Source organism: Uranotaenia lowii, chromosome 3, assembly GCF_029784155.1.
Source record: "Uranotaenia lowii strain MFRU-FL chromosome 3, ASM2978415v1, whole genome shotgun sequence".
NCBI lineage: Eukaryota > Metazoa > Arthropoda > Insecta > Diptera > Culicidae > Uranotaenia > Uranotaenia lowii.
This window is the reverse complement of record NC_073693.1, coordinates 27,048,125-27,071,953: the sequence shown is the minus strand read 5'-3', so window position 1 is coordinate 27,071,953 and position 23,829 is coordinate 27,048,125. Positions and strand designations below refer to the sequence as shown.

The 23,829-nt window shown below is 41.6% G+C and overlaps 5 protein-coding genes across 5 annotated transcripts; 2 read left to right on the top strand and 3 right to left on the bottom strand.

The window, feature by feature from the left end:
• The first annotated feature begins 442 nt into the window (after positions 1 to 442).
• LOC129751730 (isocitrate dehydrogenase [NADP] cytoplasmic) lies at positions 443 to 3,805 on the top strand. Its single transcript, XM_055747397.1, has 2 exons — positions 443 to 621; positions 2,386 to 3,805. Exon 2 carries the CDS (start codon positions 2,396 to 2,398, stop codon positions 3,623 to 3,625), a length of 1,230 nt encoding a protein of 409 aa, XP_055603372.1. The 5' UTR covers positions 443 to 621; positions 2,386 to 2,395; the 3' UTR covers positions 3,626 to 3,805.
• Positions 3,806 to 4,153: 348 nt separating this feature from the next.
• On the top strand, positions 4,154 to 6,067 carry LOC129754397 (uncharacterized). Its single transcript, XM_055750449.1, has 3 exons — positions 4,154 to 4,287; positions 4,344 to 4,731; positions 4,794 to 6,067. The coding sequence occupies exons 1-3, from the start codon at positions 4,211 to 4,213 to the stop codon at positions 5,220 to 5,222; spliced, it is 894 nt and encodes a 297-aa protein (XP_055606424.1). The 5' UTR covers positions 4,154 to 4,210; the 3' UTR covers positions 5,223 to 6,067.
• On the bottom strand, positions 5,373 to 6,814 carry LOC129754396 (snurportin-1). The gene is made up of 2 exons (XM_055750448.1): positions 6,679 to 6,814; positions 5,373 to 6,619 (listed from the first exon to the last, which is right to left on the bottom strand). Exon 2 carries the CDS (start codon positions 6,594 to 6,596, stop codon positions 5,469 to 5,471), a length of 1,128 nt encoding a protein of 375 aa, XP_055606423.1. The 5' UTR covers positions 6,597 to 6,619; positions 6,679 to 6,814; the 3' UTR covers positions 5,373 to 5,468.
• Positions 6,815 to 13,018: 6,204 nt separating this feature from the next.
• Positions 13,019 to 15,462, bottom strand: LOC129754254 (poly(A) RNA polymerase GLD2). Its single transcript, XM_055750203.1, has 2 exons — positions 15,311 to 15,462; positions 13,019 to 15,237 (listed from the first exon to the last, which is right to left on the bottom strand). Exon 2 carries the CDS (start codon positions 15,231 to 15,233, stop codon positions 13,293 to 13,295), a length of 1,941 nt encoding a protein of 646 aa, XP_055606178.1. The 5' UTR covers positions 15,234 to 15,237; positions 15,311 to 15,462; the 3' UTR covers positions 13,019 to 13,292.
• A 1,387-nt stretch (positions 15,463 to 16,849) lies between these two features.
• On the bottom strand, positions 16,850 to 22,664 carry LOC129752047 (uncharacterized protein K02A2.6-like). The gene is made up of 4 exons (XM_055747837.1): positions 22,515 to 22,664; positions 20,625 to 21,159; positions 19,171 to 20,558; positions 16,850 to 19,067 (listed from the first exon to the last, which is right to left on the bottom strand). The coding sequence occupies exons 1-4, from the start codon at positions 22,662 to 22,664 to the stop codon at positions 16,935 to 16,937; spliced, it is 4,206 nt and encodes a 1,401-aa protein (XP_055603812.1). The 3' UTR covers positions 16,850 to 16,934.
• Positions 22,665 to 23,829: the final 1,165 nt, after the last annotated feature.

The following is a 23,829-nucleotide window of genomic DNA, read 5'->3' as shown; positions in this document are numbered from 1 at the left end:
CTGTATTTGTTTTCTCCACTCGTGGAGTGTTCCACCGTACCCGATAAAAACAAACACAAATCCTCGCCAGTGTATTGCCACCTCGCTCACTCACACGCTCTCTCGCAACACTGGCAAAATTATCGGTGGGCCACCGTCCGTAAGCAGAACTCCGACAGGTCAAAACCAGTGCAACACCGTCCGAATAAACAAACAGTTTGACAGCACCTAGTGGTGCACCATTGCAACACTAGTGCAACACTCGGCATAAACAAATACGGTATAAGTGTAGAACAATTTTGAAGACGTATGTGTAAGAGAAACATACATCCGAAGTGTGGATTTTTTGCAGTGTACATTAAAAATATAAAATTTTAAAACTTAAAAGTGTGGCATAATTTAGGATTGCCACCTTTCCATCAAACCGGTTCCGCTTTGTATGAATTGAAGAAATTGAATACGCAACAGAATTGAAAAATAACCCCACCAGAGCAGACGAAAATTCACCGGTGCTTCGCTCGCCCAGTCGCTGCTTTGATTCCGGTGGATCCAGTCGTTGGTCCCGTGTCGTTCCGTTTAGCTTCCGGGTGTGTTGTACTTGTGCCTTAATTAATCTCCAAAAGAAGAAGGAAAATCAAACAGGTAAGACGGTGGGGCTTGACCATTCTCCCACCCCAAAAGGTTGCTCACCTACTTCTAACGGGTGTTTGATGATGCATCGCTGAGCCCCGATTCATCCGGAATGAAAAGCGGGGGGAAATCTACGGGTGCCTACGTGTCATCCTACCTTCGCTTCTCTAATGATATTTTAGCGAAATTATTCCAAACTTGTTTGGTACCAAGCTCAGATTAGGGAACCGTAGTTTAAAACGATTAGGTAATGTCTAATGTGTCCACTCGATTGAAGGAATTTTGCATCAGTCGAGTCGTCAGCCTAGCCTCTTATCGTGCAAGTGGCAGTCAGTCAAGATATGTAAATGACCCCCCGCCCCTTCACTTGTTGGATACTTTGGCCACATGTGTATTGGTGAAAAACCTAACAAATTTTTGTGGACCGGAATTGGACTTTACAGGATTGATTAACTAAACGGCCGGTTCAAATAACCGTGGGTCGTAAAATAATTTTTGTATGACCAGAACTTACTGTAATTGGGAGGCGTGAAAATCTCCGGGGGCTTATAAAGAAAATAAGTACATTGATAAACTGAAAGGGAAATTTCGCTTTGTCACGCCATCGAGTATCTTGCCTCACTCCATGCATAGATACTTAGCCGAAAAAAGCGAAACACTCAAACAAAATGATTTCGATTTGGTTGGCGTGGAGACAACAGTCGGATGGCGGCTGGCGATAACGTTTGCCAAAAAAGTATGAGCTGATAAACACCACAATTCGAATCAGCAGTTGCCGGTCGATCGGATGATTTTGCAGTTGATCTGAGACCAAACGATGATTAAGTTGCATTTCGTCAGTTTACGATTTAAATTTTTCCAAATAATCGACCTTCAAAAAATACGGGTTTCTTTCTAGAAAAAAGCATGTCTGACTGACGATGTTATGTACGTACAAGCGCAAAAAACTACCAAATGACCACAGCGTGCTTCCCATAATGTTATCACCCTTAGGTTGAGGTCACGCAGAATAAGATTAGGTAAATATACAGCAACGTATAACGTAGGTACAGGACAATTTCTAGAGGCCATTAGCATTGCTTGCTTGCTTGCTTGCTCGTTGAACTGTTGCATGCCAATATGTTGGCCGTTACAGAACGCGGTCACGGTCAGATGGGTTAACTGCGTGAACGAGGTTTTATTGCAGCAAGTGATTGTAGTAGACCGATCGACGAGCCCCCTTCCGCGTGTACTTTTAAAGTATGTTTAGAACGGTTTCGAGAATAGATGCGTCTACTTGTGATAACTATAAAAAGTTTGAAGGAAACGTTTATCTAATGCTTACCACGAATTGAATAGTCTATGGAGAAGCTGAATTGACGATTTAGTCCCAGAAAGTCGATTATTTGTCATGACGAGGTCAATCATTGGAATAAATTAAAATTTCGATTTCTTCGATTTTTTTGGTCCCTCCCAAAATGATTTTTGAAGGCGAAAAAATAAAAAAATTAAGCGCTCCCAGGCATCTCTAAATCAATCTGTTTGAGTGGAAATTTTACACTTCTTTTACAATCTTCTAAATATAGATGGTCCTCTTTCAAAATCCAGTGAACAAATTTATAGTAGTACAAACAGTGTAGTATAGTAAGTCCACATTAAAAACCTACTCGATCCAATCAAATTTTTTTCACGGTTTAACCCAATTTTTCTGCAGAAACATGTCTTTAAGTCAAACTACCTCGCTCAGATTTCAGAATTAAAAAAAAATATTCCTAAACCTATTTTTCTGCCTTTCAGCTAGAAAAAAATGGCAGCAAAAATCAAGGCCGGTCCAGTGGTAGACATCCTCGGGGACGAGATGACCCGCATCATCTGGGACTCGATCAAGGAGAAGCTCATCCTGCCGTTCCTGGACATCGAACTGCACACCTACGATCTGGGCATCGAGAGCCGGGACCAAACCGATGACAAGATCACCGTTGACTGCGCCGAGGCGATCAAGAAGTACAACGTTGGGATCAAGTGTGCTACCATTACGCCCGACGAGGCCCGTGTAACCGAATTTAAGTTGAAGCAGATGTGGCGCTCACCTAACGGAACGATCCGTAACATCCTGGGTGGCACCGTGTTCCGGGAAGCCATCATTTGCAAGAACGTGCCCCGTTTGGTGCCGGGCTGGGAGAAACCGATTGTGATTGGGCGTCACGCCCACGGAGATCAGTACAAGGCTACTGACTTTGTGGTTCCCGGAGCTGGAACCGTTGAGATCAAGTTTACCCCGGCATCTGGAGGTGAGCCAATCAGCTACGTTGTGAACCAGTACAAGGGGCCAGGTGTTGCCATGGCCATGTACAACTTGGATGACTCAATCATCGACTTTGCACATTCTTCGTTCAAGGTTGCTCTGGATCGCAAGTTCCCTCTATATCTGAGCACCAAGAACACAATTCTGAAGAAGTATGATGGTCGCTTCAAAGACATTTTCCAAGAAATCTACGAGAAGGACTACAAGAAGCAGTTCGAAGCCGCCGGCATTTGGTATGAACACCGTCTGATCGATGATATGGTTGCCTATTGCTTGAAGGCTGAAGGAGGATTTGTCTGGGCCTGCAAAAACTACGATGGAGACGTTCAGTCGGACACCGTCGCTCAAGGTTTCGGATCTCTCGGTCTGATGACCTCAGTGTTGGTTTGCCCGGATGGCAAAACGGTGGAAGCTGAAGCTGCCCACGGAACCGTTACCCGCCACTACCGTCAGTATCAGCAGGGTAAGGAAACCTCGACCAACCCGATTGCCTCGATCTTTGCCTGGACTCGAGGCCTCTTGCACCGGGCCAAGCTCGATAACAATGCCGAGCTGAAGAAGTTTGCCGAAACGCTCGAAAAGGTCTGCATCGACACGATCGAATCCGGCTTCATGACCAAGGATCTGGCCATCTGCATCAAGGGCATGTCCGGGGTGACGCGTGCCGACTACATGGAAACGTTCGAGTTCATGAACAAGCTCGGTGAAAACCTGAAGGCTGCCTTGGCCTAGATGGGCGAAAAATTACAGGTTCTACCAATACGTACTTTGGTTGGGGCATTTATTGGTCTAGCGTAAGTGGATCGGATATTTTAGGTATGCGTTTTTTGCATGATACTCCCATCGTGAAATCGTCAGTTTTTTTTCTGAAAATAAAATCATTATTTTGAAGCACATTCTCTAACTTGAAAATTTGGTTTGATATTTTTTTCTCCGAAATTTCTTTGGCCATCTTAACTTCATCTTTTTTTGATTATAAAGTTTTGCAGCTTTTTTGGAATGAGAATTCTTATGCTGGAAAATGTTACAGTGGAAAGAAACTTCAGTGAATGCGAAAATTTTACAACGGATTGAAACTACTGTTGATGATATAAAATGAGGTTTGATTGAGACTGCGCTGCTAAGAAAAAATTATTGCAGCTTTTTAAGACTTCTGCTTATAAAAATAAGGTTACAGTGAATTGAGACTTCTGCTTTTAAATCAAAACATCGCACAATCAAAGCCTTTTTTTGTATTGTAGAAAAGAGAATTTAACATCAAAGTAAACTGAACATTTAACAATTACATAACAATAAATATCTGTGGTTTTCACCACAATGTCAAAATTTCCGGAGCCGATTACATTTTTAGAACAAGCCGACCATACTCTAAACACAGAATTTACTTATTACTGGTAATATTTTGAATTCTCTCCAAGTTTTATAAACATCTTTATACTGACCATTTTAGTGCACTTCTCCAAGAATTGATTCCTGTCCAAAATTCCGTCAAGAATCAGCAACTGGCAAACCGATGGCTAACAAAACTAACGGAACCGACCCTGAACGTGAAATCTCTCCGCGAAAAGCGAAACAAGTTGCTCATGATGCTCAGCATATCTCTGTTAACCGACAACTTGCGAAGACCATTCGATTTGATGCCTTCAAATGCGCTTCCCCAAATACCTTTGCTAAGGCCTTTAAAATTTCAGGTGCCAAAATGGCAAACCCACGCAACCGAGTGGCCTGAACACAACCGAATGCTGTTGGAACTAGCCAAGAAGTTGAAAACACCCACCCAACAAAAATGCCAAACACATGAAAACCAATGCACCGGAACCAAAGATCCTCGTGGAACGGTTCGTTTTTCATTCAAACCAGACTTTCATTTCAACTGAAAATTCTAAACGAATTTTTAAAGTTCCTAGACAGACAATTCGAATTTTTTCTGCACCTGAGTCGAACCTATCTAGGGACCATAACGACCTACCCCGAGCTAAGGATCGCCAACCATTGGCTCCAAGCTTTGTGCCAAATCGATCGAGATAGTTGCATTCGCACCAAGGGCATACGCAACGATTACATACTGGCACTAACGGCGTATTTACTGCAACATCAACTTCTGGGTCCGTTTCGGGTGCTTCCAAGTTACCCACTGGAACCACTGATGGATGCAGCTCGGAAAGCTGCCGGTGGGAAGCTTTTGCGAGAACCTCGTGAGATCGAAGATTTGAGTGGTGCTGGGACAGGACATTTTGTAAGCTCGTTTCCGGTTCCGGAAGAGGGAGCGTTTGCCGTTATATCTTTGAGCTCGGACTTATTGAAACTGGGGACACTGGAATCCAACTGATTGAATCGTTGAACGATTGCGATAGAAAATGTTGTTTTAATTTAAACAGCAATTTAGAAAAACACATATTGGCTTAAAAAGGTGCTTATGTTTGGGTACAATTTCTAAACATGATTTTCTTTTTTGCTCCAACAATTATGAAAGAATAGCTTCATTGAATAGAACAGTTGATATTTTCAGTAATTTCATCAAATTAAATATTTACTTACCTACCAATTCAGGCTGTCAAAAAAAATCTCACGCATCTCATCCTTCCATTTCGAGTCGTCGAACCTCGTCCAGTTCCCGGTGCTGCCAGTTTTCGTCCTCGTAGCTGTCGTCCATCGTTTCGCCAATGGTATTCATCTGATCCCATTCGGTGGAGAAACCAACATTTGAAGTTTCTCCGCCGCAATCGTCCTCACTTTCCATATCCGTCACACGCCCGTTATTCCGTCGAGATCGTTTCTTCTCCAGCCGGGCATCGAACTCGTCCATGAAGGAGCGATAGTTTTGACTGTCGTAGTTGGGTGGCACATTTTCAAGGTATTGTTGATGCAAACTTTGACCCCACTCTCGACCCAACACATCCGGTACCATAAATGGGAACAGCCACGTTACCAGGGGCGTTCTGCCATACATGTAGTTCGATTCTTTGTGATAAAACAGAAGCCCATCCAGCCGAGTTTCTTCCTCCTCAAACATGGGATACCGTGAGAGGCAGTCTGCTATTTGATTTTGATCTCGTAAGTCGTAGACAGGAAGGAGTTTCAGATGGTAAATCTTTTCCTTAGACATACAGAATCTATTCTGTACATCGTCTTCCTCTAATTTAGATCGGATCCAGAGGAATCTAAATTGACATTCGCATTGGACCAGATCAAGCTCATTATATACAAGCATGTCTACTACATAGAATACTTTTTGCTTTGTCAGGAAGCAGTCCAGTACAGTAACCCTCTGCTTCTTTCCTAACTTAGTTGTGAATTTCGTAACAGATCGTCCACTCTTATCGTAGGCAACAGCTAAGCCCCTTCGAATGACCAGCAAACATCGGATTCCCACCGGACAGGGAACCAAAAACCAGCTGTCTACATCATCCGGTCTTTCGTGCATCCATTCGGATTGTTGAATTTTATCGCGATACAATTTACTGTACCAAACCCTCGGTCGTCGAGGCTGAGCTTCTGAGGAGCAATCCGAGTCGGTTCCCGTTTCAGCTTCGATCAGTTCCAGCAAACCGGGCCGTGCCTGGTCCACTTCCGTCTGGCGCAAACGTTTTTGATCCTCCAGCAGCAGTCGGCGCCGTTCCGATTGGCGGGCATCCGCCGCAGTGCGGGATTTATTCTTGTACAGATCCGTGAACCGAGATGTGCTGTCGTCCGAGTCGGTCATCTTGAAGGGAAGTTCCGTCTGACCTAGAATGAGAAATTAAGGGATATTTTACCTTGTTTATAAGAGTTAAATTTTTAATTACCACGGATGAGTCGAGGAGCGCGATGAACTTTTGAAACACTTCTTCTCTTCTTCTTCTTCTTTCTGTTCGGAGCTGGGTGCTCCTATTGGAGGGCTAGTGTCTTGACTATACGCCCTACGGTTCTAAGCGTTTTTGCTGGTTTCAGAGATTTAATTTGGCTTCTTTTTCGAATTTGCAAAGTTCCTTGAAGTAGTTGATGTTTTTGGAGTTAAAAAACTCGACGAGGTTTTGAAATTTGTTGTTAAAGTTGAATGTTGCTCGTAGTGTCTTGAGTTTTGGGCAGTGCAGGAGGAGGTGTTCACTGGTTTCTGGCGAGAGACATAAATCGCATTTGTCTTCGTCGATGATTTTCATCTTATGTTTCCAGTAAGGTGAATAATCGTGTCCAGACTTGAGGCGGTTCAGCAGTCTCACTTCGATGTTAGTCAGCTTTACATTATAATACCAAGGGCGTTCTTTTAAACAGTCTTGAATTTGGTAGAAGGTCTTACCTTTGCCTTCTTCGTTAGCGTAGTTTCGGTACCAATTGTTGGCAGTTTGAAGTTGAATTTGCTTAACTCTCCAGAACGCATCGTTGATACTCAGCAGGTTGTCAATTCTTGGGGATGTGGGGTTGATGACAGCTTGCTTAGCTAAGCTATCTGCCAAGTCATTTCCGCTGATCCCGCAGTGACTTGGTATCCATTGTATGGTGGTTTTTTTGTTGTGAGCCGTTTGTATTATTTTGCGGAGCTGTTGTGGAATCATCGTTTCTTCAATTGCATTATTTAGAATGGTGCATGCCGATAAGGAATCGGTATACAGCACAAATTCCGAATCGAATGTGTTTAAGCTGTCAAGTGCGATTTCGATGGCTGTTATTTCAGCTTCAGAGATACTGGTCTCATGGGTAAGTCGATATGAAAATTTTTGCTTGCTGTACTCATTGAAAATGCCTATTCCGCAGATACCGTCAATTTTGGACGCATCCGTGAAGATCCGGTTCTTTCCTGAATGTAAGCCATTCATGGTGAAAAGAGTTTGTTGTTTCAGTTGTTGGGTACTAACATTCTTTTTAGCAGCAGTCAATCCATCTATTGTATCAAATATACTTATGTTGACTGGATTGTGTTTAGTCATAGGCATGATGAGATCGAAAATATCCTTGTTTTGTAAGAATATTCTTTCCATGAAGGAAAGATCGCCATTTTCGTTGTTATAGTTGGGATTCAACTGAATTAGTTGTTCGGCTACTGCCGTCCCATAAGCTAGATTTTTTATTATGACCTTAGCTGTCGTGTACTCATGTCGTGTGTCTAGTGGTACTTGCCCAGAGATCGCCAAAAGTGTGTTTAGGGGTGTACTTCGAGTGCAACCAGTGACTCTTCGGAGACATTGGTTGTTAGCCACTTCCAGGATTCGTCGATTTGTCTTTCGGGCGTTACAAAAAATGGTTGCTCCGTAATCGATTGCACTTCTTATCAAGGCAGTATAGACGCGCGTCAAAGTCTGAGGGTGTGTGCCTGATCGGATATTGGAAATAATTTTCAGCATATTCAGTCTGTCGTTTATTTTACTTCTGACCATTTTAGCTTCGGCGCCAAATCCAAGTGAGGCATCGATCATAACTCCCAAATATTTCTGTGATCTAACAGTTTCGACAGTTTCTCTATTAATTTTCAACTGCAGTTGATTTGTACCGTTTCGGAAAACGACGGCTTTTGTTTTAGCGGCGTTTACTTTAAACCCGAGGTCTTCTGCTTTCTGCACAAATGTGTCGGTGGCTTCCTGACATTTGGTTTTTAAGTTTTCGAAGGTTTTTGCACGGACAATCAAACTAAAGTCGTCTACATATTGGGTCATAAGCACGTCATCAGGAAGTGAGGAGTGTAAGTCTACAGTGTATATGTTGAATAGGGTTGGTGACATCACGTCCCCTTGGGGGAGGCCATTGCTGATAACCCTAGTTACTTGTTCGCCATTGACGAGCATTATAATTTTGCGGTTAGTAAGAAATTGTGTGACCCAGTTCACTATTTCCGGTGGAAATTTTTTCTGTATAAGGATTTCCTCTAAGTTTTTGGTTCTTATGCTGTTGAATGCGTTGGATAAATCTATAAATACTACTGCTGATACGTATTTTTCCCTTTTGTTGCGCTTGATGGCATTAATGACGTAGGACACCGCTGTTGTGGTGGATAGATTTTTTCGGCAACCGAAGGATGTGTTGGGGATGATACTGTTGTCGTCTACGAAAGTTATTATTTTGCCAAGGACGGCGCTATTCAGCAATTTCGTAGCACAAGGTACTAAGGAAATTGGTCGTTTGCCCTCAATTGTTGATTGATCCTTTCCTATTTTCGGGATTGCTACAACTTTTATTTCTTTGAGATGTTCGATAAGTGATCCAGCTCGCCACTGTTTGTTTAAATCTTCGATTATGTTGTTAGCTGCATCATTTTCCAGTGACTTTAACATGTCGTAGGTGATGCCATCGATGCCGGGGGCTGTTTTTTTGCGTTTTCTGCTGAGTAATGAATTCCATATTTTGATGTTTAATAAATTATAGTTGGGATTGTATGTGCTGTAGTGATCTAAAAGTACATCTGTTGGTCCGAAATGCATGTCTAGAAATTGGTTGGCCATTGTGAAATCATCGTGGATAATGTTGTTGTTATTATTCGTTTTTCGTTTTCCGGTGAAGCGGTTGATTATGCTCCACAATTCTTTAGAGTTCATTGACGGGTCTATTTGGGCCGGAAATTCCTCCAGCTTCCGTTTGATCTCTGCTCTTTTTTCTCTGAGAAATGTTGCAGCTTTTTTCTTGTAATTCACAAGGTTTTCAATGGACGACACGGCGTTGAACAAAATCCTGGCTTCCTTTTTAGCATTCCAAGCTTCTTCTACCTCTTTAGACCACCAAAATTTAGGTTGATATTTATTTTTCTTGCGATGTTTTTTTGAAATTTGTTTTACCTGATGATTCAACGTTTTAAGACTGTCGATTTCATTTCCGGTTAGTTTTTCAATTTCGGATAATATTGTTTTACTTTTGTAGATGTACTGATGGTTGTTTTGAATGGGTTGGTCAATGGTAATGTCAATAGTCATATGATGACTGCCTATGCTAAATTTATTGATGCTCCATTTTAGGTATGGATGGAAGCTTGGGTTACAATATGTTAAGTCTATGACAGATGGCCTTTTGTTAAGTTCGATTGGGATAAAAGTCGGTGAACCGTCATTCAAGATGATCAGGTTGAAATCGTTTATACAATCGTTTAGTAACTGTCCTTTGAGATCGGTTTTGTGGCAGCCCCATTGTTGGTGATGTGCGTTGAAATCACCTCCAACGATAACTTTGCTGAAGCTTTGGCATGTTGTGAGTATTCTGTTAAGGTCTTCTTCCATGTCTTTGACGGCTGTAGATGGACTTATGTAGATGGAAACCAAAACAATATTGGGTTTTAAAATTCTTATGGCAACCGCTTGAATGTAATTAGATGTTGGTGGTAGTTGGATTTGGACGTAACCGAGGTCATTTCGAAGGTAAATTCCTGCACCCCCGTACCCATCGGATCTGGAGGACAGTATGGAATTGTATTTACTAATTTTATACTTTTTGGTATTCTCTTGATCTTTTTCCGACCATGTTTCAGATATCAAGGCAGCGAGATAGTTTTCGCCAGTAAGTACCCTTTGTAACTCATCCTTGTTCTTCCAAATGCTTTGTATATTGCACTGAAGGATTTTGTTACTATCCATAATAGAGGCTGTTTAGTATGATTAAGATTCTCAATAACTAACCAAAATAAAGGGTATTGTAGTTGAATCGTCTATTTAAGGAATATGTCAAATTTCTGGTAAGGTGAAAATTTTTAAAGCATTTTACATGAATGTGGTGTCAAGTTTTAGATGTTTTTTTGCAAGCTGTTTAAATCTCTGTACTGATTCAGGATCAGTATTTTCCTGGCCAACTAGTTCGGTGTAAAAATTCATCATCATTAACTGGAATTCTTTTTTCGTCTCAGCAACTTTACGCATTATATATGTATTGGTGTCAGATGTTTTGTGAGGGTTGTTCAAGCCTGTACCGTTGTTGTGGGATAAATTAATATTATCGTAATAGACTCCGGTTGGTTCTTCGTTACGGATTCGTTTAGGGGCACTTTTTATTGGTTCGTTATTTTGTTTTGGAGGGACAGTTGGGAACAATTTGGGACGCATTTCGTTTGTTTTTGACCATTGTTGTTTGAGTTCATTGGACTTCGAGACTACTTTAGCAAAAGTTTCATTGATGGCAGGGAAAGAAGATGTTTGGTTGAGAGATTCAAATCTATTCATCGTAGAGATAGGGGTTAGTTTCTGGGCTTCTGCATATGTTAGATTTTGGTATGCCATGGTGTTTTTAATGTTTTTTTGGCGAATAGTTTCACGACAGTTAATGGCTCCTGAGACGTGTTCGGTGGTTTTGCAAAATACACATTTAATTTGCGACTTACACTCCTCGTATTCTTTATCCGAATTATGAATGATACCACACTTGTGGCACCTTTTTCGACCCTTGCAATTTTCTGTTTTGTGTCCGAATCTCAGGCAGTTCTGACAGAAATTAGATCTCTGTAGAAACGGTTGAACGCGGGTGATGCAACAAAACAGTCGTACGTTGCGGGGGAGTACACAAGCTCGAAAAGTAACACTTACCCTTTGGCTGAAGATTTTCTCATTATTTTCATCGTATCTAAAAAGTCGTTTGACACAGATTACCGGTGCTTCGCTTTCGATGTCGTTCAGTATTTCTTCTTCGGTGATTTCTAGTGGAATGTCTGCGATGACTCCAGATATGCTGACAGCATGTTTGGGAACGTAAGCCCGATATATGCTGTTGTCGGTATTGATCAAATTCACCAGTTTATTTGCTTTATCGTAGTTGTTGAGTTTCACGATGATTTTATTTTTTCCAAGTTGTTGTAGCTCCTGCACATTGCCCTTGATATCTTCGATTTTCTTCAGGTGAGCTCCCAGTGAAAATTTGTTCATGTTGACATTTGACGCTCCTTGCTCCTTTAACTCGACAAACACTCGATACGGCCCTGTATCGTTGTTGTTATATTCAAAATTCTCCGGCTCTTTTTTGGGTTTTGATGACGTCACACTACCGGACGCCATTTTGGCTTTTTTCTCAACACAAGGGAAAAAATGGCGGTCAAGCCGCCTAGGCGTCCTTTCGCCGATTTAATCGGCTTATTGTCACAAAGCACTATAACTTTTCTTTATTTCACAGCTACTTTATGTCACAACACTTCAACTAATTTTCTCCCGCTATTTTCTTCAAAACTTGGTTGTTAATTTTTCGGAAAATAAAACTTAGCTCTCGAATACATCCGCTCGTCTCTTCTGCTAGCACTCGAATGCTTTTGAAACACCGGTAAAGCCCGCCTAGAAACAAAAAAAAAAAAAAAAAAACATCAAAAACAAACAAAAATGTTTTGCTGTTGAATCTACACATTGAAAAAGAAATATATAAATGGTGCTTGAAAATGTTTAACCCAGCCAGAGAGAATTTTTATTTACTCAAGAAAAAGTATAGCCATTCAAAAAATACCAATATCTTCTGTTTGAAAAATCTTTTATTGTTTCCATTAAGAATAATTCGAATACGTCAATGTGTCAAAAGTTGGATGAAATTTCATCCCACTCGCACTTATGAAAACCATCATCTAAACACAGCAGCTCTTCTATTTTCAATGAATGCATCAGTGAGCTGGTAATTTTAAGATCATTCCATTATTTAGAAAAATGTCTATATTTTTCCACTTTGTGCAAGCACGTGACTTGCAATGCTGACTTCATAAATCCGCATGCTAGAAATGTTAGCTCAGTTGACTTGCGATCGGTGATCGGAGCTCCTTTGAACTTACTTTCTTTTACTGCTGAAACCTTTACCGAAATCAGGACGACATAGTGAAATTTCGCGGATAACGAGGTGACTCGCTAAATAAGACCCAATAGGTAAAGGTGTTCAGGTTGGCTTGAGAAAAGTCAGGCGATTTAGTAATACGTTTTTTTTTATGAAACTTTATTCCCGAGTTGATGTTTTGGCTTTTGAAAGCTATATAGATAGAGAACGTGTTAAATGAGGTCGTTTTAAAATTGAGAATAATATCGGTGAACAATGCAATCAGTCAATTTTTGTTTATTTTCAAAGGCCCATTAAATATAACAGCGATAACTAATTTAGAGATTCTAAAATTTGAAATGGACTCTCATTGGTACAATTTTTGAACAATCATCTACCCCTTAACAGCTTTATTAAAAAAAAAAAAAAATCTCAAAAGAGGACTGTCATCCAATGAAATGTCTATTGTGTGCTGCATTTAAGATTTTTATTAAATTATTTTCCCGATTGGAAAAAAAATCGTACAAAACTCGTCTCAAATAGGAGTGCTTCTTCCTTCATTTTAAGAAAAAAAGCAACAAAAGTTTATCAAATAAAACAAATTTCCCAGACTTATAATCACTTGTTATAAAAAAAATATAAGAAATATGATCAAACATAATACTACCGTTGTAGCGTCGTTTCAGTGGAACTTTCAATTTGAAGTTCAATAGAATGGGAGGTCCAATTATTGGCCTCATGGATTGGCCGCCGCTTTCTCCGTAGCCTTGGCCAGCATAATCTTAAAGTAGCCTGCCACGCAGCGCCGTATCTGGGGCAGGAAACAGGTCTCGATGAACACACGCAGCGGCCCGTTGCGACACTGTTCCACCGGAATGTGCACCTCGACGGCGTCGTTCAGTTTGAACATATCGATGCGGGATTCGAACTTCAACGGGAAGTTCATCTCGTGCCGGGCCTTGCTGATGGCAATCTGTTGGTTCAGTTCTTCATCGTTGGTGAATTGAATGCGGGGCCGCTTGATGACGACCTGCCGTTCGCAGCTGATCGTAAAGGCCCGGACGTCCTTCTGAGCTATCGTGGACGGCAGGCTGAATGATCGTTCCGGATCCTCGAGTAGCGTCATTTCGCACATGAACAGCTTTTTGAGAATGTCTTCGATGAAATCGAGCATGCAATCGGCCCACATGTTTTTGATTTGCATCTCGGTGATGACGGAATCGGTGCTGCTGATTTTTGCCAGCATTATTTGGCGAACCAAATATAGTTCATACTCTAGGGCCAGCAGTTTGCAGATGCGCCAATGCGATCCAACTTCGGCTGTTTTTTGAGGGACGCCGTTGACTACTTGAACTTTAGGCTGAGGTGGTGCTTTTGAGGACCGTACGTAACGTTTCGTTTCGGTGAAGAGAGCCTCCAGTAGTTTGTTGAACGGAACATTGTTAGGTTTCGAACAAACGGCCAGGGCAGTTTTGAAACTCAACTTGAACTGCTCGAAGTGTACTACCGAATTGCACACCCCGCCGATGTTGTTATTAAGTTCGAATGGATCCTGGATTGAGATCAGAGTGCCGAAATTGAAAGGATTGTTATCGAGGTGCTCGACAGCTTTGTAGTAAGTCTGTAGTTCTCGCACCTTGGATTGCTTCATTTCCTCCAGACTACAAAGACGGCCAACGAATGGCGAGATTAGGTTCTTCTCGAATTCAAAGTTGGAATAGTATCTGAAAAATCCGGTCAGCAGCTCCCGAATGTTTTCTCTGTTCATCGTAGCGAACTTGATATCCTTCGGGTAGCCCAAATTCCATGGCCCATAAGACACCCGGGGAGTTCCTTTCTGCAAATCTTGCACCGAAGGCAAGAGCGGTAATTTCTTCGTTTGAAGGTAAAATATCAACATCATTATGATGCAGTAGGTATTCATCTGCCTATGGTTAGTCAAGAGATAGGCACATTTGGCCCAGAATTTAACGATAACGGCCAATTTGTGGATTCGGTGGTCGAATCGGGTTACGGCATAAATAAACTTGCTGTTGTAGCATCCTCTAGCGTTGCTAAAATTGATATCGCACATCAAATTTGTGGGACCATGAATGGCCCGCAGTAACGGTACTTTAGCACCCAAAATTTTTACCAACCCGTGAAACGGCTGGTTCCTCAACATCCGTCCGTGAATAACATGGATAAGCTTTTTCGTATTTGCATCGCTGTTTTTGTCATAGTGGATATAAAGATCCAAATCGGAGTCCCGAAAAGCCAGACCCGATTTAATGGAACCGAATTCGTAAATAGTAAAATCGTTCCCCGGAAATCCGAGAACCCGACTCAGATCAGCCTTCACCCTGGTCAGGGCAAATTCAATCTCGTGATGTGAGGGCTGCAGGTGGCTGATCAAGGATCTCATCACACCTTCATCGCTGGTATCGTCCACATTACGAAGGCACTGGACAACCGGTTCCCGCATAAAGTTAATCTTCTCCGTTTCCACATCCTCTTCCTCTGGCTGCTGGTTGGCAGCGGCCTTGTTTTTCCCGGACAATTTCCGCTTCCGCTTCTGACCCTGTGGTTTGGCCGGTTCTTGCTGCTGTTTCTGACCTCCAGCGGGAGCAGCCGCAGCACTCTTGTTGTCACTCTCAGACTTCCCTGAAGGTCCTGGTTTCTGATCGTCGTCAGCCATTGTGCTTGGTGTACGAAATGTTACCAAAGCGTTAACGAGTAAAAAACTAATTTGAGAACTTATCACTTCCAACTTACCTTTTTAAAAGAAGTTTGTTGAATTTCCAGAAGGAACCGATGCTGGTCAAAATCCGATAGTTAGGACCTTCCTTGGCCAGGGAACACAAAAATGGTGATTCGGGAAAACGCCACAGCCACAAAATGTTTGCTTTCTGTTTGTCAAATCGAAACTCGCGTTTGGGGAAAAATATAATCAAAAAGAGAAATTCGCCTCAAAAAGAGATATTGGAAGAAATCACGCTACAGTGACGCCATTTTTTTTAATGTTTGATATGAAAAATTCATGCAAAACTTTCAAGTAAAAGTCAAAAGTCTGATTCCTAAATCCAATCCGAAATGTAAGTAACACACGTAAAAATAAGTTTTTGTTGTTAACCCTTCATTTCATGATTTTTTATTTTTCCTCAAAAATCATTTTTAACAGTTGGAAATGATGAGTACATCAAGAAAAAAAATTAAAATAAAATACGATTTTTCACTTTTTCCATACATTAATTGTTGCAAATTTGTATCTTTATGAAACGAAAGGTTAAGTAAAAGTATTCACAATAGAAACAATAATTTTGTATAAATTTATCTCATGTTCTCAAAGGATTTTAATTACAAAATTTAGTTTAAGCCGGGCTTATATGTAATCTTTTTTTTGGAAAATTTCACGAATACGAAATATTCTCTATTTTTGAAGTTATTCACCATGTTATTTGGTTTTGCGATTTTTTTTTATTAAGTTCTTGATTATTTTGTTTATTTTGGCAGCACTAGTTCAAAGGCATAATCATCTAATTCAAAAAATCGGCTATTCACTGTATATCAAGCTGTCACAAAATAAAGTGCATATCTTCCAGGCGTATTATTTTCGTACGAAAAAAGGGCAGCTGTTGCATACTGGCAGGCGATTTTACGGTAGCTCAAAAGTTTTTCCCCGATTTTCAGTTTTAATTCCCGTTAGATTAGTAGCTCACTACTAGAGTGAAACGTGTTCGGCTGAATCAGAGTACCAAATCATAAGGATTTTATTCAAGCCACCGAGGGGGCAACGATGGTCATTCAGAGAGTTTGGCGTTCAAATTCTGCATCCGGAAATGGGGCCAATGTCAATGCGACGACGACAGCAACAAGTTCCTCGGAGCAAAATGTGGGCTCGTCCGAGTCCGAGGGAAGCAGCTCGTCCGTGCAGCAGCCATCCGGAAATGGAACACTCAAGGTATTATTACATATTTTGTTTATTTTTTTAAGGTGGTGAGCATTCATGATCGGAACATTTTTTCGCTTAAGCAGTACAAACCGTGAGATGCTAATTAGCTGATACCGATGTAGCGAGTGTTTTAATTTTCGCACTACCATCTAGCCATCTCGGGCACTAACTGTCGGATATGGCTCAGATAGGTTGCTTCCGTTTCCAAGACGATTCCCGATCGACGCGTCTACAGTACGTCCGTACGCTTTCGTGCTCACCACTAATCTCCCCGGTACCGAGCTGGTTGTCATTCTCCCACTTCAAACTCTCAAGGTAGCATCATCTGTCATGGTGCATACAACTATCAAGGTAGTGTCATTTTTGGGATGCGCATTTATTATAATGTTTAATGTAGAACCCTACATCCCACCCTTTCTTTAAAAGAAATGTTAAGAAATTTATCGTTCAATATGTAATGAAATCTTTAAGTTTACTTGGTTCTGATCGAACCCTGGTTGATCTTCCTGTTGGCTTACTAGCTGTTTGCTTCTCGGATGCCTGCTCTTCCAAACATCCCGAAGGTCCTTCAACATCTATGTCGTCTGGAACAGGGGTAGACACTGATGTATCTCCTTCCGTTGGTTTTACAGGAATGACTTTAAGGTGTGCTGCACTTCTCCTGAATTCCTTTCCAGATGATGAAGAGCGAATCATGACGTCCGTCCCTTGTTTACTGGTAACAACAAATTCTTCGGGAGCGAATTCGGAATTTAGCTTGTTATCTTTTTTCATCCGCTTGGCTAGAACATGATCTCCTACTTCAATTCCACTCGGTCGTGCTCTCCGGCGAAGATCAGCGTATACTCTCCCCTTTTCCTTTTGAATCATATCGTGGTCTCGTGCTTCCTCATCATTGCTTATAGATGTAGGTACACCTGGCAGCTTTGAACGTAAACGCCTCCCGAACATCAGCTCAGCAGGCGCTCGCCCTGTTGTAGGATGAATTGCTGAGTGGTATGTTAATAGATACTGATATAATTCCTTCCGCCAATCTTTTCCTAACTCTTGCGAAATTCTGAGGCGTTTCAAAATTGAACGATTTTGGCGCTCCACTTCACCGTTCATTTGTGGCCAGTATGGTATTGTTGATTCCAGATTTATACCCTGTTCAATACAAAAAGATCGGAACTCTTCTGAAGAAAATTGCGGCCCATTATCCGCTCTCAGAAAATGAGGGATGCCATATCGAGAGAATAATATCAACAGTTGTTCAATAACGCTTGTCGTTGTGATATCCCGCATCTCGATTATTTCTAAATATCGACTATAGTAGTCGATACAAACTAATAGACTTTCTCCCTCGGGGAGTGGTCCTAGAAAGTCTATGGCGATATGCTCCCATGGACCAGTTGGGAACTTCTTCCTAATCATAGGCTCTGGTGGATTAGGAGCGGACACGAGCGCACATCCTCGACAGGCCTTAACGAATGTCTCCACATGTTGATCCATCTTGGGCCACCACACATTAGCCCGCAGATGTGCTTTCATCATTCTGATGCCGGGGTGCCCCTCATGTGCCAACTGCAAAATACGCTGCTGCAGCTCACTAGGTATGACAATGCGATCACCTCTTAGCAGAACATCATCAACAAAACATAGCTCAGTAACTATCAGTTTAAAACACAAAGGCAACTCGTCAAATTTATTTGCGGTTAGAGCTTCTTGAACCAACCTTATAGTTGAGTCTTCACGACTAGCAGATACAACTTCTGCCCAAGTCAGTGCAAAAGTATTGGTTCCAGCTGAAACTATCTCTTTGATTATGATTTCCTCTGATTCATCGAATGCTTGTGGGGTGAGCGTAGTCAATCGTGACAAGACATCGGCAATATTACTCTGTCCAGGAATGTGAATTATTTTATACTGGAAACTCTGTAGGCGTAATACCCATCTTTCAATGCGAGCACATGGTTTGGAGGTAGGAGCAAACAAGAATGTTAAGGCTTTGCAGTCCGTCAGAAGATTAAACTTCCTTCCTATCAAATAGTTCTGGAATTTTTCAACGCTCCAAACTAGCGAGAGGGCCTCCTTCTCGGTTTGGCAGTATCGCTTTTCTGTCTCCGTAAGCGATTTTGAAGCGTAGCAGATAACTCTAGCTTCTTTCTTGTCGTTTGTTTGGACAAGGACTGCCCCCAAAGCAACAGGGCTTGCGTCTGCGAACACTGAGGTATCATCCCTCGAGTTGAAAAATCCAAGACAGCTGGCTCGCGTCAGAGAAAATTTAATATCATTGAAAGCCTTTTCTTCTACTGCTCCCCAATGATATTTAATCCCTTTTTGAATCAATCTTCTTAGTGGTTCATCGAGCTCTGCTAAATTTGGGATGAATTTCCCCATATAATTGGCCAAGCCCAGAAAACTCCTGACCTCGCTTTCATTCACCGGACGACGAAAAGAAGCTAGAGCATCGCGTTTAACAGCGGAAGGGGTTATACCTTGCGGACATATTTTGTATCCCAAGAACTCAAATTCAGTGACGCGGAATTTGCATTTTGCCCAGTTGAGGACAACTCCTCTATCCTTGAGCCTTTTAAGGACCTAAAATCGTTGTGTGAACGAGAAAATAAACAAAGTAGAATCAATCATTGACATGTTGTTTATTTTCGTTTTTCTCTTATAACATCAAATAAATGACTCATACCTTTTCCAATCGGATGTCATGTTCTTCCAAAGTACTACCCTCAACGCCGATATCATCGAGATACCAGTATGCACCCTCGCAGTCTACCAATATCTCATCCATGGTACGCTGATAAATTTCCGGTGCGGATACAAGTCCAAAAGGCAAGCGTTTGAACCTGTATAATCCCCGGTGGGTAATGAAGGTCATGATATCTCTCGAATCTTCTTCAAGTTCCAATAAGAAGAAAGCATCCATTACATCCAGAACGCTCCATACTCTGCCCTTACCGACTTTCGCAATAACCTCCTCAATTACCGGCATTGGATGACGGTCTCGAACCACTGCCTGATTAACGCGTCTCAAGTCGATACACAACCTTATTGTACCATTTGCTTTGGTCGCTACCACCAGTGGGGATACCCACGTCGCAGGGCCACGTTTAACCTCAATGATATCACGTCGTAGTAACTCTTCCAATTTTTCGTTAATGGCGCTCTCCAAATGGATGGGTATACGTCGAAGAGGTTGAAACACCGGTTTCACATTGGGATCCATTTCAATACGAACTTTGACTCCAGAAATTTTAGAAAATGGTGAACGTTTCAATTCTTCGGTATCCGTGATTGCATTCACTCCCAAACCGATCTTGAGGATGCCCAGTTTCTTAGATGTAACATCACCGAGTAAGTTCCTTTGCCCGCCGTCGACAACGAAGAAAATCGCATCAGCTGATTGTTTTCCTATTTCAACTTTGGCTTCAAAAGTACCAAGAATATGAAGCGGTTTCGTACTTCCGTAGGCCTTAAGAATCTTGTCGGAACCCTTTTTGCAATTTGACACAACGACCCGTTGAGCTTTCATCTGCTCCCATGTTTCAGTAGTTATCAAATTCAGCTCAGACCCCGAGTCGATGAAGACTTCCACCATTGTGCCACCAATGTTGCAATTGAATACGTTGGCCTGACTGCCTGTGTAGAAAGTGTAGTAGACTTTGTTGCTATTCTCAGGCTCTACTTTCGCTTCATTCACAATTGGCACACTGATATCGTCAATGGCTTGAACTTTTTTCGGCGGTGACTTTGCTTTTGCATACAGCGAGCGTTTACGACAAACGCTTTCGAAATGTCCTGTTTTCTTGCACTTGCGACATTCTTGTCCGATGGCTGGACACTCTGAGGACGTTGAAATGTGACCATATCGACCACATGCGTAGCATACAGTTCCAGGTTTTTTCTCTCCTCCCTTGCTACGTCCTGTGACGAAACGTTTTAAAAATCTGTCTTGCCGACGATTAGATGGTGCTCTATTTGATCTTATTCTGCAGACCTCAGATTGCCCAACCATTTCGTTCCGGGTACCAACCTTCATCTCCTTTTCTTGGATTATCACACTCTCCAGTGACTCACCTGCAAGGACCACGAAGGATAAAAAATCCTCTTGAAATAAATTAAGATAAAACAGAATGAACTCACCTAACGCTTCAATTTCGGTTAGAGAACGATCCTTTTCTAGAATCTTACGTTTCAGTTCTTGCGAATTGCAGCCCTCTACAATGACATCCACCATCATAAGCTCTTCAATGATGTTTCGAGCTTCGTCGGGAAACTTTTCCAAACCACAATCGCTCACTTGCTGACGCAAGCGTAACACGTAATGGGAGAAACGTTCGTCGGCTCCCTGTTTCATGTTACGTAGTATGTGTCGTTCCAGGACGTCCTGACTACGAGGCTTAAAGTAGGCATCCAACCTTTCGATAGCCAAATCGTAATATCTCTTCTCAAGAAGAACGACAGGGAAATCCTCTGTACCGTCCAGGCTCCTGAACACCTTTTGAAGTTGCGGTCCTCCTAAATGCAGCATTTTAGACCGCATGATCTTCTGGTCGCTTATCTGGTAAGAATCGAAATAGTACTCCAATGAGCCTTTCCATTCTTGCCAAGCTTTAGCCAACTTTTTGCTCTCAATTTGTTCGCAGCGGAACATGGGCAGGGGTCTGGTTTCTTCCATCTGAAAGTAACAGAGATTGGAAAAACAAACCTAAGTATCCTTTGCTTTGTGGCAATAGTTTTTTTTTCTCAATATGACATCGGACAACGATATTCTAAAACATTGTCATAATAACGGCATTCATTGCATAAAACTAATTCTCTTGACTTCCGGCAAAATTTTAATCATAGCATACGGCTATAATCAAATCTGCCTGGAATCCTACCCTGTACTCTTTTTTTCATCTTAACACTCAATTTACTTCCACACAGCCTTCTGCCATGTTTCCCTTCACTGTGTCACTGAACATCGCACCCTGCTATGTTTTGTACACACACACACTCGGCTTCCGACTAAAATGTCATCCAGGGAAGCACTCAGCTATGCTTCTCTTTCGTCACGCACACATAGCACCAGCTATGATTTTCGCTCCTACTTGGCTCCCGGCACAAGTGTTACTTAGCAAAGCACCCAGCTATGCTACTGATTCGTCATATACACATAGCACCCAGCTATGATATTTTCACCCACTCGGCTCCCGGCACAAGTGTCAACAAGCATAGCACCCAGCTATGTTTCTTTTTCGTCGCGCTCACATAGCACCCAGCTATGATTTTCACTCCCACTTGGCTCCCGGCACAAGTGTTACTTAGCAAAGCACCCAGCTATGCTACTGATTCGTCATATACACATAGCACCCAGCTATGATATTTTCACCCACTCGGCTCCCGGCACAAGTGTCAACAAGCATAGCACCCAGCTATGTTTCTTTTTCGTCGCGCTCACATAGCACCCAGCTATGATTTTCACTCCCACTTGGCTCCCGGCACAAGTGTTACTTAGCAAAGCACCCCGCTATGCTACTGATTCGTCACATAGCACCCAGCTATGATATTTTCACCCACTCGGCTCCCGGCACAAGTGTCAACAAGCATAGCACCCAGCTATGTTTCTTTTTCGTCGCGCACACATAGCACCCAGCTATGATTTTCACTCACACTCGGATCCCAGCCCCAGCACAAGTGTCACTCATAGAAGCACCAAGCACCCAGACAACTTTTCCTGACAAGTCTCTAGCACTAGAGTCACCAACACAGCATCCAACTATGTTTTACTAGGCTCCCGGCCATAATGGTTCGCACAATCACACATATCAATCTAAACAAATCACTAAACTTTTTACACTCCTCTTTTTATCTTTGTTCAATCGACAGCTTGGTAGCCATCTTTTTTCGTGTCATTTGGGGCCCGGGCTCCGCGTATATTCGGCATCCATTTTGCCGTCGAGCGAAAATTTAATGACCGGAAAAAACAAATTCACTTGCATTGAGCAAAATCCACTAACAAACATTCGAAATTACGCTTATTCACCTTACCTTTCCGATTAATCCTCGTCGCCACGTTGTCGGATATGGCTCAGATAGGTTGCTTCCGTTTCCAAGACGATTCCCGATCGACGCGTCTACAGTACGTCCGTACGCTTTCGTGCTCACCACTAATCTCCCCGGTACCGAGCTGGTTGTCATTCTCCCACTTCAAACTCTCAAGGTAGCATCATCTGTCATGGTGCATACAACTATCAAGGTAGTGTCATTTTTGGGATGCGCATTTATTATAATGTTTAATGTAGAACCCTACACTAACAAGGATGATCCAATCGACATCTGGATTGGGGAATGTTATGAAATCATGCAAATTGAAAAGATATTCTTAGACACAAAAAAAATAACGATTCAGAGTTAAAATTTCAATAAGAAAGACATATTTCTATATGCCAAATTCAAACATTCAAAACCAAATTTCAGCGAAGAGAATTATGGTTTGATATGTAAAGAAAAAAAATCGTAAAAAACAGCCTGCATTTAGATACCTACTTAATTCAGAATGCCATTTCCCGATCTTGATGATGAATCTATAATTCCAGTTTTAAAGCAGCTGGAGCACTTAATCTGGATTCTAGATTCCAAATAAGGGATTCGAATTTTAACTCTGAATTTGAATTATGAATCTCAGAATTCTGAATCTGAATCGAAATTCTGAATCTGAATCTGAATTCTGATTCTGAATTCTGAATCTGAATTCTGAATCTGAATTCTGAATCTGAGTTCTGAATCTGAATTCTGAATCTGAATCTGAATTCTGAATCTGAATTCTGAATCTGAATTCTGAATCTGAATTCTGAATCTGAATTCTGAATCTGAATTCTGAATCTGAATTCTGAATCTGAATTCTGAATCTGAATTCTGAATCTGAATTCTGAATCTGAATTCTGAATCTGAATTCTGAATCTGAATTCTGAATCTGAATTCTGAATCTGAATTCTGAATCTGAATTCTGAATCGCAATTCTGAATCTGAATCTGAATTCTGATTCTGAATTCTGAATCTGAATTCTGAATCTGAATTCTGAATCTGAATTCTGAATCTGAATTCTGAATCTGAATTCTGAATCTGAATTCTGAATCTGAATTCTGAATCTGAATTCTGAATCTGAATTCTGAATCTGAATTCTGAATCTGAATTCTGAATCTGAATTCTGAATCTGAATTCTGAATTCTGAATCTGAATTCTGAATCTGAATTCTGAATCTGAATTCTGAATCTGAATTCTGAATCTTAATTCTGAATCTGAATTCTGAATCTGAATTCTGAATCTGAATTCTGAATCTGAATTCTGAATCTGAATTCTGAAT